The sequence below is a fragment of the Argentina silus genome (assembly GCF_951799395.1).
Source record: "Argentina silus genome assembly, chromosome: 4".
In the NCBI taxonomy this organism is placed as follows: domain Eukaryota; kingdom Metazoa; phylum Chordata; class Actinopteri; order Argentiniformes; family Argentinidae; genus Argentina; species Argentina silus.
In genome coordinates this window covers 4,567,457-4,582,744 of record NC_139658.1, presented here as the reverse complement: position 1 = coordinate 4,582,744, position 15,288 = coordinate 4,567,457, and the positions used below count along the sequence as shown (strand labels likewise).

Here is a 15,288-nt window from a genome sequence, read left to right as displayed (position 1 = left end):
AAAGAGCAGTGTTCTGACAGAGTTAGGTAGTCACAGACACAGTAGATCACATTCAGTGCACTGTCACACAAACTGGGCCTCTACCGTGTTTGTGGAGATAGAGGAGGAACAGGCTGGGGAGAGAGGGGGGGTGAGGTAGGAGGGAGGGGGGGTGAGGTAGGAGGGAGGGATAGAGCCGGAGGGAGAGGGGTCATGATGGCAGTCTCTGTGTGTCTGTGTTGGGGGGAGGGCTTCATCGAGATGGAAAATATAGAGTGTGTGTGTGTGTGTGTGTGTGTGTGTGTGTGTGTGTGTGTGTGTGTGTGTGTGTGTGTGTGTGTGCATACACAGGAACTCAGCAAGGGGGCTAGAAGTGTGCCAGAGAGCCAGAGGGGGGTGGGTATTGTGAGACCAACTCCTGGACCATTCGGGGCCAAAGGGGGCCTGGTCATTTTGGCATGGTGCCAGTGTCACCCGTTCAAGCATGAAGGAGAGAATGCAAAAAGAATGTGGCGTGTGAGAAAAGAGGGGTAGAGACAGGTGGGGGAGAAAGAGAACAATTCTGAATTCTAAGAAGAGGGTTTCCATGTAAATTCAACCCTTTTCCAGGCAGTGTGGTGGACTATTAAAAGACTGGGGAAGAAGAGGAGGATGCAAAGCAGTAACCTTTGTGGTAATAGACTAGATTCAGTCAGCACCTGAGCCCTGTCTCTCCCTCTATCTATCTCTCCCTCCCCCCTTTCTCTACTACTCCTCCCCCACTCTCTCTCTCTCTCTCTCTCTCAGTGGTGTCTCTGTATGGGAGAATCAGAGATGGGTGCAGCTGTGCCCAAAGCTGCGTGCACACACACACACACACACACACACACACACACACACACACACACACAGTTAGACAGTGACAGACAGAAAGACAGACAGAGAAAGACAGACAGACACACACACTCATCGATGAACACACACTCACAGATAATTGATAAACATGCCTCTGTTTGCTTCACTGAGGACTGATGTTTACTTTCTACAGTGGCTCTTTTGACACAAGGAGAGAAAGGGACACTTCCTGATTTCTCTCCCTCCCTCCCTCTCCTCCTTCCCCTTTTCCTCTCAGGAACAACTGGTCTTTTCTTCCTCTCTGGAACTCGCATCCAAAAGAGCAGCAACAGATTCACAAAAGAGGACATCATCAATTGACTCTCTCTCTCTCTCACTCACTCACTCAGCTCTCTCTCTCTCTCCCACCCACCCTATCTCTATTCTGTAAGCATACAACTCTCTTTCTCTTTCTCTGCTTCTCCAATTATTTATGAAGCCTCCTCCCTTTCTCTCTCTCCCCCTCTCTGTCTTTCTCTCTTCTTCCACACCCTCCTTGCCCCTCCTTGCCTCCCCTCTCCCTCCTCCTTCTCTCTTTCTGTGTATCCAGGCCCAGAGGAGGGGGCTGTCCTGTAGTTGAGCCCGTTTACCAGAGCACCTCTCCAGAGAGAGGACACAGTGAATAGACCTGATGTCACTGGCACTGCTGTTCTTTTGTATTGCTGTGCTGAGCAGGCTTTTATGAACACTAATGTTCTCCTGGTCTATAGAGCTACCCTACAACTCCATGCTAATGCTATACAGCGGGGTGGGTCCCTAGTGTCAAGACAGTGCAAATCAATAGGTTGTAAAAATGTATAAAGGCAGTCAACAATAGAGGCACTACTTCTTCTGGATATCAAGGCTATGTGTATTGAGAGGATGTTGTCCATGTAACTGACTCATACCATTCATTAAGTAGAGAAGAAAAAAAAAAAAGAGGTTTAAATGTGAGAGTAACATTGTTGTCAGTAACTGTCCGTGTCAATTAATGTGAGTGTGCATCAGTGTGAAGCGAGGATTTGCTTCACACTTCTCAGTTTTCAGGTCACCTGACTGACTAGGTTGACATCTGATATCAGAGAGAGAGAGATGCAAATGACCCAACTGACATGGCTCTTTCAAACCTGTGGCCATTCAAATGACGTTGCTCACTGACACAGTGTGTGTGTGTGTGTGTGTGTGTGTGTGTGTGTGTGTGTGTGTGTGTGTATATAACGGTTAAAGCTTCACACCACAGTTTCGGTTTCACACTGCACTGGCAGCATTTTCCCATCACGGTGACTTAAAGATGCCAAAACACAATTGAAGTTGAAAAGGACATAATTTCCCCTCCTTCTTTTTATTCCCTCAAACACGAGTCATCAGCAGCCAAACTGAAACCGGAAACAGACAGGAAGTGGGTGGCGAGGCCCAAGCAGCCTTACAGGAAGTCATTCTGCAACAGAACACACCGTCTGGGATTTGGAAATGAACCTAAAGGGAGAGTTCATGAACAACCAACAGGCCAAACAACAACCTAGCACTTTCCACCTGCTCATACCCTAGTTCACGATCACAGATCTGAAGGGGCTGGATAGGTGGAAGCAATATTGTGGATGCTACCCTAAACCCATTGACACCACATTGCTTTCACCTATCTGGTGTGTTTGGATCTGAAACAGTAGGGGCTTGGGTGTCTACCTTGGATGCTGCTACAGTATTATTCACTTTTCACATTTTGCACATAACTGTATTCACAAATATTATTACACATTACTGTATTTTGCACTGCCCATTCATATACAGTATATATTGATAATGTCATCATCTATTATTATTTCAGTAGTTGTATTTATTTAGCCCATCCCAGAGCATGAGAGAAGCAAACAGCTGATCTCCCCCTGCCTGTTATCATCCGATTTGGTCCAATCCGAAACTGTTGTTTCCAAATGTGGTTTTAACAGAGGGGATTGGCAGCCTTAATACAGTACCTAAGCTCTTTCCAATAGACCTATTTATCATGTCCTCAGTCGTCACACACGGCTGAGCAAAGCCCATGCCTCCCGAGTCCGCTTACGTAACCAATCAGCTGTTATGAAACAAGCAATGAGCAGGGCACCTATTAATACTGCTAAAGCCCTCTAGAAACATAACATACAGCACACCATTGTCCTTCCCCTTCACTTTTGAATTGCATTCTTCCTTTCTAGCCTTCTTGAAGTGATCACTGATTTAGATATGATTGGATGGGTGAAAGCAAGGCTTGAACCATATACATTTTCTGTTAGGTCTCCCGAGTTCAGAGGTCAAAAAGCATGTGATTAAGGTGAAGAGGAGGTTTGTCCGCAGAACATTTTGGTTCCTTTACTGATCTGTAACAGCTGGATTTATCTGATCATGTTAGACCAGTGATTACTTAATATAAGGGATGCATGTAATATGTATTGGAACTGGAAAGCCTCTTAACAGGAGCTAACCATGATGGCTCTGCCCTGAAGCTTTTCAGGGGGCCAGGGGCCAGTCTCCCATTAACTGCCATTATAACCACACAAACACACACACACACACACACACACACACACAGGTTCCCACCAAAACCAGCCTTTTAAAGACAGCCCCCCTCGAGGGATCCATGACCCAGACACACAGGCCCCAGAGAACCAATCACACAGTCAACAGGAAACAGACGAGACGCGTAGCCTACACAGGACATAAAAATGGTTTTAAATGGTTTTATATTGGGTGTTAGGCCTACTTCCGTCTTTTTATTCAATGGTTTGTGTTTTCTTTTGGTCAATGTTTTGGTCACAAGGGTTGAGAGTGCAATGCTGAAAGGTAGTTGGACCGAAAGCAAAGCCATTTTTTTGTTATCTTCCTGCCCCTTAGCAGCATGGAAGGGTGTGTGGTTGGTTACAACAGACCAAAAATGCAAAGGGTTGACTTGTTTTTAGCAGAAAAAACACGTTATAACATAGAGTCACATTTAAAATGTTCCTGTGAATATCAGGACAATGTACATTGAACCCCTTCTGGGAACAGAAAACAGAGCATCATTCTCTAGTTAGACCTATTTTGAATCAGAACTTATTTTTAGCCCCGTCATCACGACAGCAGACAACTCCCCATGAGACCTGCGATATCTCTGCTCCCCAGGGGATTTCTGGGTAAAGTAGTTTATTAAGAACAGCCCTGAGGAGGGTGCCGGCTGCTTGATATGATAACCTCCCTCCATCGCTCCTGCGCTCATCACAAGGCCCTGGTAAACAGATTTGCCTTTGTGTCTATTTATAACATTCCATGGCTGTTGACTCAACACCTTCGCAAAGACCTCTCACTGGTCTGCTGTGTGTGTGTGTGTGTGTGTGTGTGTGTGTGTGTGTGTGTGTGTGTGTGTGGTGTGTGTGTGTGTGTGTGTGTGTGTGTGTGTGTGTGTGTGTGTGTGTGTGTGTGTGTGGATGGGGGGCAAAGATAGCCTGCAGATAAGATAGACATAGATGACAGCAGAGAACAACAAACATGCTCATAGATGCACACACACACACAAGCACACACACAAGCACACACTTACGTAGCCTGAATGCAGGCGGACATAGAGATACAATATGTGCAGCAAATGCTTTCCCACAGACACAAATCATCGCCCACACATATATTCGCAGTCATATATGAACATTAATGCAAGCACACACACACACTTAGACCAAGCCCTGGAAAACATAAATCTATCAACCTCAGGCGGTGCAGCACTCAAGATGCCATCAACAGGAAGAGAAGGAAACATGGGCAAGAACTGAAAGTGTGTGTGTGTGTGTGTGTGTGTGTGTGTGTGTGTGTGTGTGTGTCAATTGTCTTACACCAATATCGCTTTGTTTTTTATCTTTGATATGATGCGAAAGACCATGAGTCATCTAAACACCGTGCAGACGTTCAGGAAATGAACGGCCTTTATGTCGGCGACTCTGGTAGGGGTGAGGGAGTGGGGGTCTCCAGGTCAGGGTGGTGAATGAGTTTGTTTGGCCATCATTGCGTCCCTACACACACACACACACACACACACGCACACACACACGCACACGCGCACACACACACACACACACACACACACACACACACACACACACACACACACACACACACACACACACACACACACACACAACTCAGGCTTTGTCTAATGGCTCTGTGAAAATTCTGTGAGAAATGTGGGAGCAATTACACACCAGCCCTTCTTATCAGTGGGTTTCCCAGGAAAAGGCATCACTGATGTTGAGAAAACCATGTCTGTTCCCCGGAAAGTAATTCTGTCCCCATGTGTTTGTTTATGTGCTTCCCACTTCCTGCCCCTATAATGCTGCTTTCACGGCACCCATCAGGAGCAAAATATACACACAGATCACACACGGAGACGTGTTTAATCACAATAAATCCTTATTGCATGTTACTTACATGTATTTCTCTATTACTATGTTGTACGTTTATTGTGTGTTAATGTAGACCTATGCTTTATATTCATATAGGCCACAATACCACTTGTATCACAATATCTTCTAGTGCTGATAGCCTATGTAATTACAGGATAGTAAATGTAGGCAGATAAAAACCAGGGACACAGAATTAAATCATGGTGATTTGCACTTTGTAGCAGCCTATACAGTAGGCTTACATTCAAACCTGATACTCAGCCTATATGAAGTTACACTGGAATCATGTTGATCATATCATCTGATGTGTTGCCTGTTGTATCATGTCTCACTCACTGTCCGGTAGGCTAGAGCTGAATAGGGACAGCTGAGCACATGCAGTGTCCTACCGTGAGTAGACAGGTCTTGTCAGGTTGCGTTGATGTGTGAAAGACTGTGACCTACACTGATACCTGTCACCTTCATTCTTGCTCACACAAAGTGTCCGCTCAATAAATCTATATAGCCCAGCCCCTGTCTCGCCTACAGCGCTAACTTTCCAATATGAATAACGTCAACAAACGCGTAGTTATTCTTCTCACCTTTTTGAAAAGACTCAGCAAAACGTAACTCATTTCCTTTTTTTTTTTGTATTGTGTCAGCGCACAAAGGGAACTCACTGACTGACTGACTGACTGACTGACTGAGAGCTACCTTACCACATAGGCCACAGCCCTGGGAAATGGGGCCATCAATATCACGGTTCAAAAGCCCGCGCTGCTACACCGTTTTTCACCGCTCCAATTACCCCCCGGCGTTGGAGGAGACGGTTAAACAATGGGTCGACAGACCACCGCCTTGCCACGGGGCGAAACCGGGCTGCGACTAAACATGACTGCAGATCCAGCCCCAAGTCATAGCTCCTCACATCAAAAAAGGCAACCACAGAACTTAATCAATAGAGTACATGTGTGCTTCACAAAAAATATCAATTGTGCAAAATATATTGCCCATCAATATTTGTCAATATGGATCTATAGCCTAATTTGTCATGGGGTATTGGAGTCCAGCGTCGGGGTGTATATTCTCAACAAAGGCGGTGAAGGACATTCATTTCATTCATGGCTTTGAGGAAGATCATCTCTTTGTGTCCTAATGGTATGCAGAAGGGCATCTCTGCGATGTTTGATATTTTGTAACACATAGGCTCTTACTCATTTAGCCCACATGTTGTTATGATAAGGTATTGCAACAACGTGCATGGCAAAATAATATCACATGGAGGAAATGTGATACAGTCTAATTCTGATTGACAGAAACGCCCAATGCCCTTACCGCACCTCACCTGGGATGAATTGAGAATAATACTTATTCAGATCAGAAATCATTGATTTATCTAACCTAAAACTACATTATAACATACCATTTGAGCACCTGTATGAAGATAAACTCAAAACAAACCATTCACACATGCTTTGCCTTATCAAGTCCACTGTGCATAATACAGCACCACCCGTCATTGCACAAGGTGTCTAGGCAGTGAGAGATTATTCCTTATGCATTTGTTCAATGAGGAGCTTAAATAAGATCAGGGAATGTCCCTACCAACAGCACATGACATTAAACAATTAATTGATTGCCAGACAACGTACATACACGCAATGTGATCTGCAAAGGTCGGCAGATATTTCAGTATTGGGGAGCGCGTCAGGCTTACCTCAAAGAGACCTTGACACTACAGTCGTTTTGTGACGCCATTCCTTCCTCTTTCTGGGTTTGCGTATGAAGTGGAAAGTGTTTTATGTTTGTCGGAGTTTGATTAGGCTAATGTGTGAAGATCCAGTGTTGCAACACACAAAAGCGCAGCATTGAGCGGTCAGGTTAAAATCGGCTGTCATGACCTGACATCGGTAAACTCCCTGTACTCGGCTTCTGTCCCCGCTGTTGTCACATTCATATCTATTGAGCTGTCGTCACATTGCAAAGTATAACTCGATTTTCTTCAGCTTTCTTCTTCTTTTCTGCCACTACATGCTGTCAATGCATGCATGTGAACCGTTTCGGCGCTCTTCCGAAACCACACAGCCTGCCTGCCTGTGTGTGTGTGTGTGTGTGTCTCACGTTGAATGTGAGCTGAGGACGCTAAGAGCCAAGGGGGCGTGTGTAATCGCATAGGATTGACAGTCGCTTCGCCACACATATCAAATACTCCCGCCTCCCTCTCACATAATACACCAATTAGAGCGCTCAAATAGCCCAGTGTGTGTGCATTCAGAGCGCCCTTGGTGAGACAAACCGAGAACGTCTGTCGAGCGGTAACATCTGAGACCCGTTAAACTGCTATAAAAAGGGAATGTTCCCATGTAAGAGAGGCAGGTTCAAAGGCCACGGATTTAACACCTGGAGGTCAAAGGTCACGCATAACAAGCAAGGCATGGCCATAGATATAATGGTTTTGATGTAAAGTGTATATGCAGTAGCCAATGTAATGATGTTTCTGATGAGGAGGAGTTTAAAAGGAAGTTGCTCAGTGCAGTTCCTTCCTGCTTCTAGTCAGAATTCTTCAAAAGAGGAAACTGAAGTCCTTTCTTTTGGCTAGGGCACACACACAGAATACAGCCCTCAGAATGACATCTCCTCTAGCCCTCCATTCTCTCTCTCTCTCTCTCTCTCTCTCTCTCTCTCTCTCTCTCTCTCTCTCTCTCTCTCTCTCTCTCTCTCTCTCTCTCTCTCTCTCTCTCTCAAACACACACACACACATACACACATGCTCTCTCTTGCACTATCATTCTGTTCTCTCTCATCCACTCTACCCTTCATTCTCTCTCCTCTCATCTCTGCCTTCCAAATTCAAATGGCATGAAATACATTTGTAAATATTGCCAAAGCATGAACAACAAAATGCAACAAGAATCCATCCATTCTTCTCTTCTCCTCCATTTTGTCATATATTCTCTTCTTGTAGTCATGTTTCAGGAGAGGAGTCAGGATCAGGGTTCCTACTGTAAGCACACTGTAGAAATGAGTAGTTACAATAGTTGTTACAAAAGTACAAAAGTAATTACACAATTATATGAACTCTCCCATGTCAAGTGTCAGCAGAGGTGTACTGAGTCAAACCGACTGCTAATGAAATACCAAACAGCCCTAAATCCTTTCCTCATCCTCTGTGAGTCATGTTCTCCTCTAAAGGCATAAAATCTGACAAACTGCAATTTCCCACGGACGCCATATCTGAACTAAAACCCACCATAAAAACAGGCATGATTTACAAATAGATTTTTTAGGGAAAATTACAGTGTGCTTACCATTTCTATTTAATACATGTATTATCCACCTCACTTGGGCTATTTGGAGGAATGAGGAGGATAGAATGTCAGAGTCCAACAGAACACACAATACATTCATAGAGTATACTGTGCTATTCATGAAACATGTGGTCTTATTATGTACATAACCTTACATTAACATTACATTGTACTTGACTTGAAACCTGATCATTCTAGTCCCTATATGGGACATTACCACTCATGATGTTATGAAACAATGTCTAAGAATGAGCTTTAAGGTCTATAAACCCATTTTCTATGTCTGAGGAGCTTATGCTACTGTTTGTTTTCTGGGGACCAGGTGGTTGTCGTGGAACCCTAGTGCATGTTTTCACGAGTGCGCTGGATTCCTGGGTAGATTAACATCCAGTAACAAGGATCAGCGACAATCCTCTTCCTGGAGCCAGAAGGAGAGAGCTGTGGCTGCCACAACTGGCCCCAGAAAACAAATACATGCACGCACGCATGCATGCCCCCCCACACACACACAAACACACATACATAGACATGAATGTACACACATAGACATGTACGCAATGCGCGCACACACACACACACACGCACACACACACACACACACACACACACACGCACACAGCCACTCACACACACACACACACACGCACACACACACACACACACACACACACACACACACACACACACACAATGCCCCTGTGACACAAAGCTGTTGATTTTTTCCCTGCCCTTTCCTCCATAATAGCCCCACGTTAGTGTGTATGACACTTCCCCCCCACTTTACGTCACTTGCAGGTGACCTGTTTTACAGTGATTTACAATTAAAGCAGTACATTACATAACAGTGTGTATGTGTGTGTGTTATGAACCAGATAACATACAAAGCTCACGTTGCAATATTAATGCTACATATGTTGTCAGATGCAATGACTTTACAAGAAGGCATGCAAAGATTCCTCATGTGTTCACATTACTACTCTTATTAGGTTGTATTGTTTTTTTTTAAGTGATATTATTCCCCCTCCTCTTCCACCCCTCCCCTCTGCTGGTCCCTTCGGGGGCCTCCTGTACAGTATGTTTGCTGTGTACACAGACCCTGTCAGTGCTTGTGCAGTAGCCTCTGTATCCTGCCTGGATTTGACACCATATCCCACTGGCACTCCACACTCCATAGTCAACTGTCAGTACCTCTAAAACACAACAGTTCAGTCTGTCTGGGGTGACAGTTACTTCAGGCCTCATAGAGATAGAGATAGAGTGAGGAACAGGCTGGTAATATATTCTGTCTCATTCTTTGATGTCTCTATATAATCCCTCACACGCTTTCTATATTTGGTTTTGAAGTCCTATAAGCTGATTCCCATTCTTTACTGTAAAAAATCTTGTCCGCCGTTTGAATTGAGCAGGATTACGCAAGCGCCTACTCATTGGCTTGGAGGAAATGACAGATACATACCGCCAATCCCATTCCCAGCTCAATGTGCCTCATGATTGCAGTTCTGTCTCTCTTTTTCAAGAGTAACATGGATAATGTCAGATTGAGAGTGTTGTGAAATGCATGTATGTGTTTTCATGTGTGCTTGTCTATAAGTGTGTGTGTGTGTGTGTGTGTGTGTGTGTGTGTGCTGCAGTAGCTCCAGTAGCCTATGCCTATCCCCATCTCAGTTCTCCGTCATAGAGCCCCCCTGCAGTGCAGTGGTTCACCAGACAAAGGGTCTCAAACAGCAACCAGGAGGGAGTGAGGCCATATACAGAGAGGAGGGGAGGGACCATCCAAACCATCCACTGAACACAGAGAGAGAGCTGTACTCCACTGTCCATGTGCCACATACAGACAGTTTGGGGGGGGGGGTCACACAGAGAAAGAGAGTAATACAGGGCGGTCTTTTTTGTTGTAATATGTATTGTTTTGGCCACATTTAATTATTCTTGTCATGCCAATAAAGCTAGCCATGATTTGAATTTGGCAATTACAGGGACAGTAGAAAAAACAAGAGAAAGGGTCAGAAAGAGAAGAAGACAGAGAGAGCATCCAAGCACAGAGTCAGCTGGTTGTGACTTCATCTAGGTCAGTGTGTGTGTGTGTGTGTGTGTGTGTGTGTGTGTGTGTGTGTGTGCGTGCTCTTGGGCCGTGCAGAGGAGATACAGAGTCTAGAACTACCACCCCCACCTAAGAATGAGGGTTTTCATTCTCTCTACTCTGAGAATGTGTGTCTTATAGATGCATTCCTGTATGCGTGTGCGTGTGCGCGTGCATGCTTGCTTCTGTGCGTGCACGTGTGTGAATGAGAGACAGGAGTGGCTAATGGCAGAGAGATCAAATGCAAACAGAGAGATCAAACAGCAACAGTGACATAGTCGATAGTCGACATAGTCGAGGACATCACAGCCCAATCCCTTGGGCGCCTGGTGACCCACAGTGACTGAGTCTCTGTCCCATGCCCCCGCTTCCTGCCTCCCTCAGTCCAGGCTTGGGTGTTTCACGCTGGGCTGGGTTTGGGGCTAGAGTGGGGTGAGCGTGGAGAGTGGAGGCAGACTAACGTTAGAGTAGCCTCCGGGTGTTTGGGAGAGGGAGATGGCTGGCCCAGGGACACTGTGGCTGGCCCAGTGACACTTGCCCAAGTTAGTGCCACATCGCAGGGCAAGACAGCCATGGGATGTTGGAAGTTGAGTGTGAATGTGTGTGTGTGTGTGCGTGTCTGTGTGGCTTGAGGGGGAGGGTGACAGCAAGGTCAAATAAGAACACTAGAGTGGCTCTTTGACCCCCCTCCCCCATCCTTCTCCGTCTCTCACACACACAATCAAAAACCCACACACACTCTCTTAAGACTCCAGCCACGTCCATCAGAGGGCTAACAGGAGCCATATAAGTCAGCTGACCAGAGAGAAGATGCAGACCCCCGGACCACCAATGACAGGTCTGGAGGGTAAAGATGAGGTAGCCCACCAAGACATACTGCAGTCATACATCAAACTGAGCCGGGAACACATGTGACATGGACAATGTTACACAGATTCATGTTAGATTTTTAACCCTCCCTTATTTCATATGGATGACTAATACATTTTAACAGCTGTGGGTGATAGTTTGCAATTTTGAAGCCCCCCCCCCCACACATCTTTCTGTCTGTGCTCCTCTTAAGGGCATCCTGCACCTCGTTTCTATGGAAACAGACTCTAAAGAGGGCCCGGGGGAAAGAGAGAGGGAGAGGGAGAGAAGCTGAGATGGCACAAAAAATAGCCTCTTTGTGCTTCTGTAGCCTGGGACTGGTCTAAAATGAACACACACAGACACACACACACATACACATCTAACTCATGATCCAGTCCGTCTCAAATGTTGTATGTGGTCATTATGGTAAATTGATTACCAGCCTTTTTCCAGCGCTGGATCACTGGGGCGATCACTTCATAAAGCTGAGTGCATTGACACGACTGAGCGCACAGAACACACACACACACACACACACACACACACACACACACACACACACACACACACACACACACACAGCTACAGTCATGAAGTATCACATAAGCCTCTCATATTCAAATATATAGAAATTCAATGGAAACTTCAGACAGTAAAGTAACTATAAACAGCAGTTATATTTTACCCCATATTCTAATCACCCCAGACAGGAAAAAAGAAGGAATCAATATATTTATCCAAAACAATCAGCTCTTATTCTAAATTGGACACAAGTCAAAGCAACCTTTCATACAGAGCTTCAACATTGCCCCCTATGTCTTTGTGCCTACAGAGATCAGCAGATTAGGATCTAGGGGTTACCAAGGGTTACCAGGGGTCACAAAGGTCACCCCTCAGCATTTCAAAGAGCCTCTTTAAAGTCAATACACTCATCTGATAGATGGAGACCCTCCACCCTGTATGCAAAACACAACTCAATGTGCAATGCAGTATAGAAGAACACACTGCCCAGAACTAGGGATGAGCCTACTCTTCATCTAGACCTAAGGATAAACTGCTGAATGTAATCTTGAAGAAATCATTCAAAGTATATATTTTAATTGTAATCATGTGGAGTGAATAGGCTGTTGTTTTTCACCATGAACGCCTGATATCATAGACTGATATCTCAGTCCTCCAAGAACTGAAATGGTATCCTGTATCCAATAGGCCCGTTGAGACTGTTGTTAATGTGTGTTCATTAGCACAGGTCAGCTGTGTTTGGGACTTCATGATCACCAAGGGGTTATTTGATACAGTGAATGTCACTTAGTAGGGACACATAGGCTGTGGTTAGCAGCCCCAAACACAGTGAATATCCCCCCAAACACACACACATTATTGTCAAAACAGAATGTTCCCCAAGGGGGGACAGTTTGTGGTGATAGTTTCTGATTGTGATAATTGCTTGAGGCATGGACCTCATTCTCTATTTCTTTCTTCCTCTCTCTCTTTCTTTATTTTTTCTTTCTTTATTTTTTTCTTTGTCTTTTTCTGCCGTTAAACACTGAGGAAGAAACTAAGACTAAGGTACAGCAAGTAGCACTACCACCTGAGCAACATCAACTGTATGACAATTGCATAATGCCATTATTATTGTTATTTCTTATTGTTATTGTTCCGCAGTTGGCTATAGTACTAGGTTGGTATAGGCTTTTGAGATGCTGCTTGGTACAATGGTTTGACCATTGTAGTCGCCAGCAGACTGGTGGGAAGGTCCTACAATCATCTTGTGAATTTATCATTTCATGGCATTTATTCACCCATTTTCGAAACATTAAATTCATATGACATTTAACACACCCTGTTCAAAAAGCAATATCAGCGGAAACAGATGGTGATTTCCGTCAATCACGCGGCGCGTGTCTGGTGGCTATTCCTGAGAGACGCGCGCAGAGGACATGAATGGACCAGATGAGCGCGAACCGTTTATTGATTTAGTGGCCCCGCCCCTCCCACGGGACGGTGCCATTGTTCGAATCTCTTGCAGACCGTTAACTTGTATTACTGTCATGAGTTATTGTGAAATTATGCAATGAGGCAGAATGATGTTGGCCCATTCCATCTCAATGTCAAGATTATTTTGCGTTGACTAGTTTTCATGAGTGCATCTGGACGCACTATTGTGAGATTTGACAGAGTAATAATGGAGAAATAATGTAAAATGCAAATTAAGTTTGTAAATACAATTGGCATGGTAATTAAGGTAATTGCATAAGTAGGCAATGCATGTTTTGGGAAATGATATATTGCTCAATTTAAAAATAAAAATAAAACGTTCATGGGCAATCCATCTGTGAGTCGGTTTCATGATAAAATGTTTGTCAAAAGCAAAGTAACCCTTTCCCATGTTTGTCCCTTTTAAAAGCCCACCTTGACAATCTTTCAAGTTTTAATGACTGGCCCCAACAGTTATGAAGATAGGCCCAGCAATAGCATAAGCCATATTGCAATTGTAAAAAGCGGACACTGAAGGCCTATTATAGGAATAACCATGTGATCTGATGAATAAGGTGGGGCCCCTTGACATAGGTTACCACGTGACACACAACCATTTTCACCCCTCTGGTGGGGGTCTTTAAAGAATAACGTCTGAAGCGCAACAGGCTTTCTGGTGCTGCAATTATAACGTTATAGCGACACCTACTGTTGAGCCAAATTCAGTGGGTCTGCAACAACGCAAATGACTCATTTTCATTTGTTAAGGGTTATGAAAGCGACGCACTTTGATGCACATGCAACAAAAGGCCCCGATGACTTTACAAGACAGCTTGTTAACAATCTTAACTCCATCAACAAGTGAAAGTAGAACTTCCCTCGGTCACCATCTGGCATTCACCATGCTGCCATTCTATTCCACGGATCTGTTTACCATCAATAAATCATTCATGAATGAATCCTCACAGGCATTACCCGCAGCCGTGCATGGAAGGACCCATTCAATCGGTTCATTTGTGTCTTCTATTCCACATCACTTACCCAGAAGGTGCATGGTTACATTTTGGGGGGTGTGTGTGTGTGTGTGTGTGTGTGTGTGTGTGTGTGTGTGTGTGTGTGTGTGTGTGTGTGTGTGTGTGTGTGTGTGTGTGTGTGTGTGTGTGTGTGTGTGCGTGTGTGTGTGCGTGTGTGTGTGCGTGTGCGTGTGATGGGGAGAGGAGGGGCTGAGACGCAGAGACGACTCAAAAGACCTGAGACCCAATTATTTCCATACAGTTCCTCTTGCTACAAGTTTCTCGCAGAAAGCATCTTCGTCAGCGAGTTATTAGCACCGGGAGCTGTCCATGGTTTTGAATGGCTAAGCAGTGGTGTGCGTCAGGAGATGAACAGAACAGAACAGAACAGAACAGAACATTGGCTGCCCCATTAAATTAAAACGAATACGTTGCTAGTTTAAAGAGGAGTACTAGAAAATAGGAAATGGAAAAGCTAGAGGATAATGAATTGTTTTGTAGGTGCAGTGAGCTAGGAAATGGGGAAATAAAAATATAGCAGAGAGGGAATCAAATAGAGCGTAGGAGAGGGAATCAAAGACTCGAAGAAATATACGGCTCGTGACAGAATAAACAGTCACTTGGAGTTGAACATATCTCAGAAGCGCACCCCCAAGACAGATTGTAGCGTAAAATTCTCCCCTTCTTCAGATAAAAAAAGCAGGACTACGAGAAGTTGGAAGCACTGAAGCGCGCTCCTCTCGTGCTCATTCCACTTCGTGTGTGCGCTTGTTTTGAGATATTCGGAGTGCTCTCTTTCCCCCCCATTCCTCTTTTTCTTGTTCTTCTTCAAAAATAGTTCCACC

The 15,288-nt window shown here is 44.7% G+C and overlaps 1 protein-coding gene across 1 annotated transcript in view; it reads right to left on the bottom strand.

Annotated features, from left to right (window-relative positions):
- Positions 1–7,232, bottom strand: part of kif21b (kinesin family member 21B) — a 53,241-nt gene extending 46,009 nt beyond the window's left edge. The window contains exon 1 of the mRNA XM_083669257.1: positions 6,931–7,232. Coding sequence (XP_083525383.1) covers positions 6,931–6,971 — 41 coding nt within the window. The 5' untranslated portion in view covers positions 6,972–7,232. The remainder of the gene's footprint in view (positions 1–6,930) is intronic.
- Between the last annotated feature and the right edge of the window lie 8,056 nt (positions 7,233–15,288).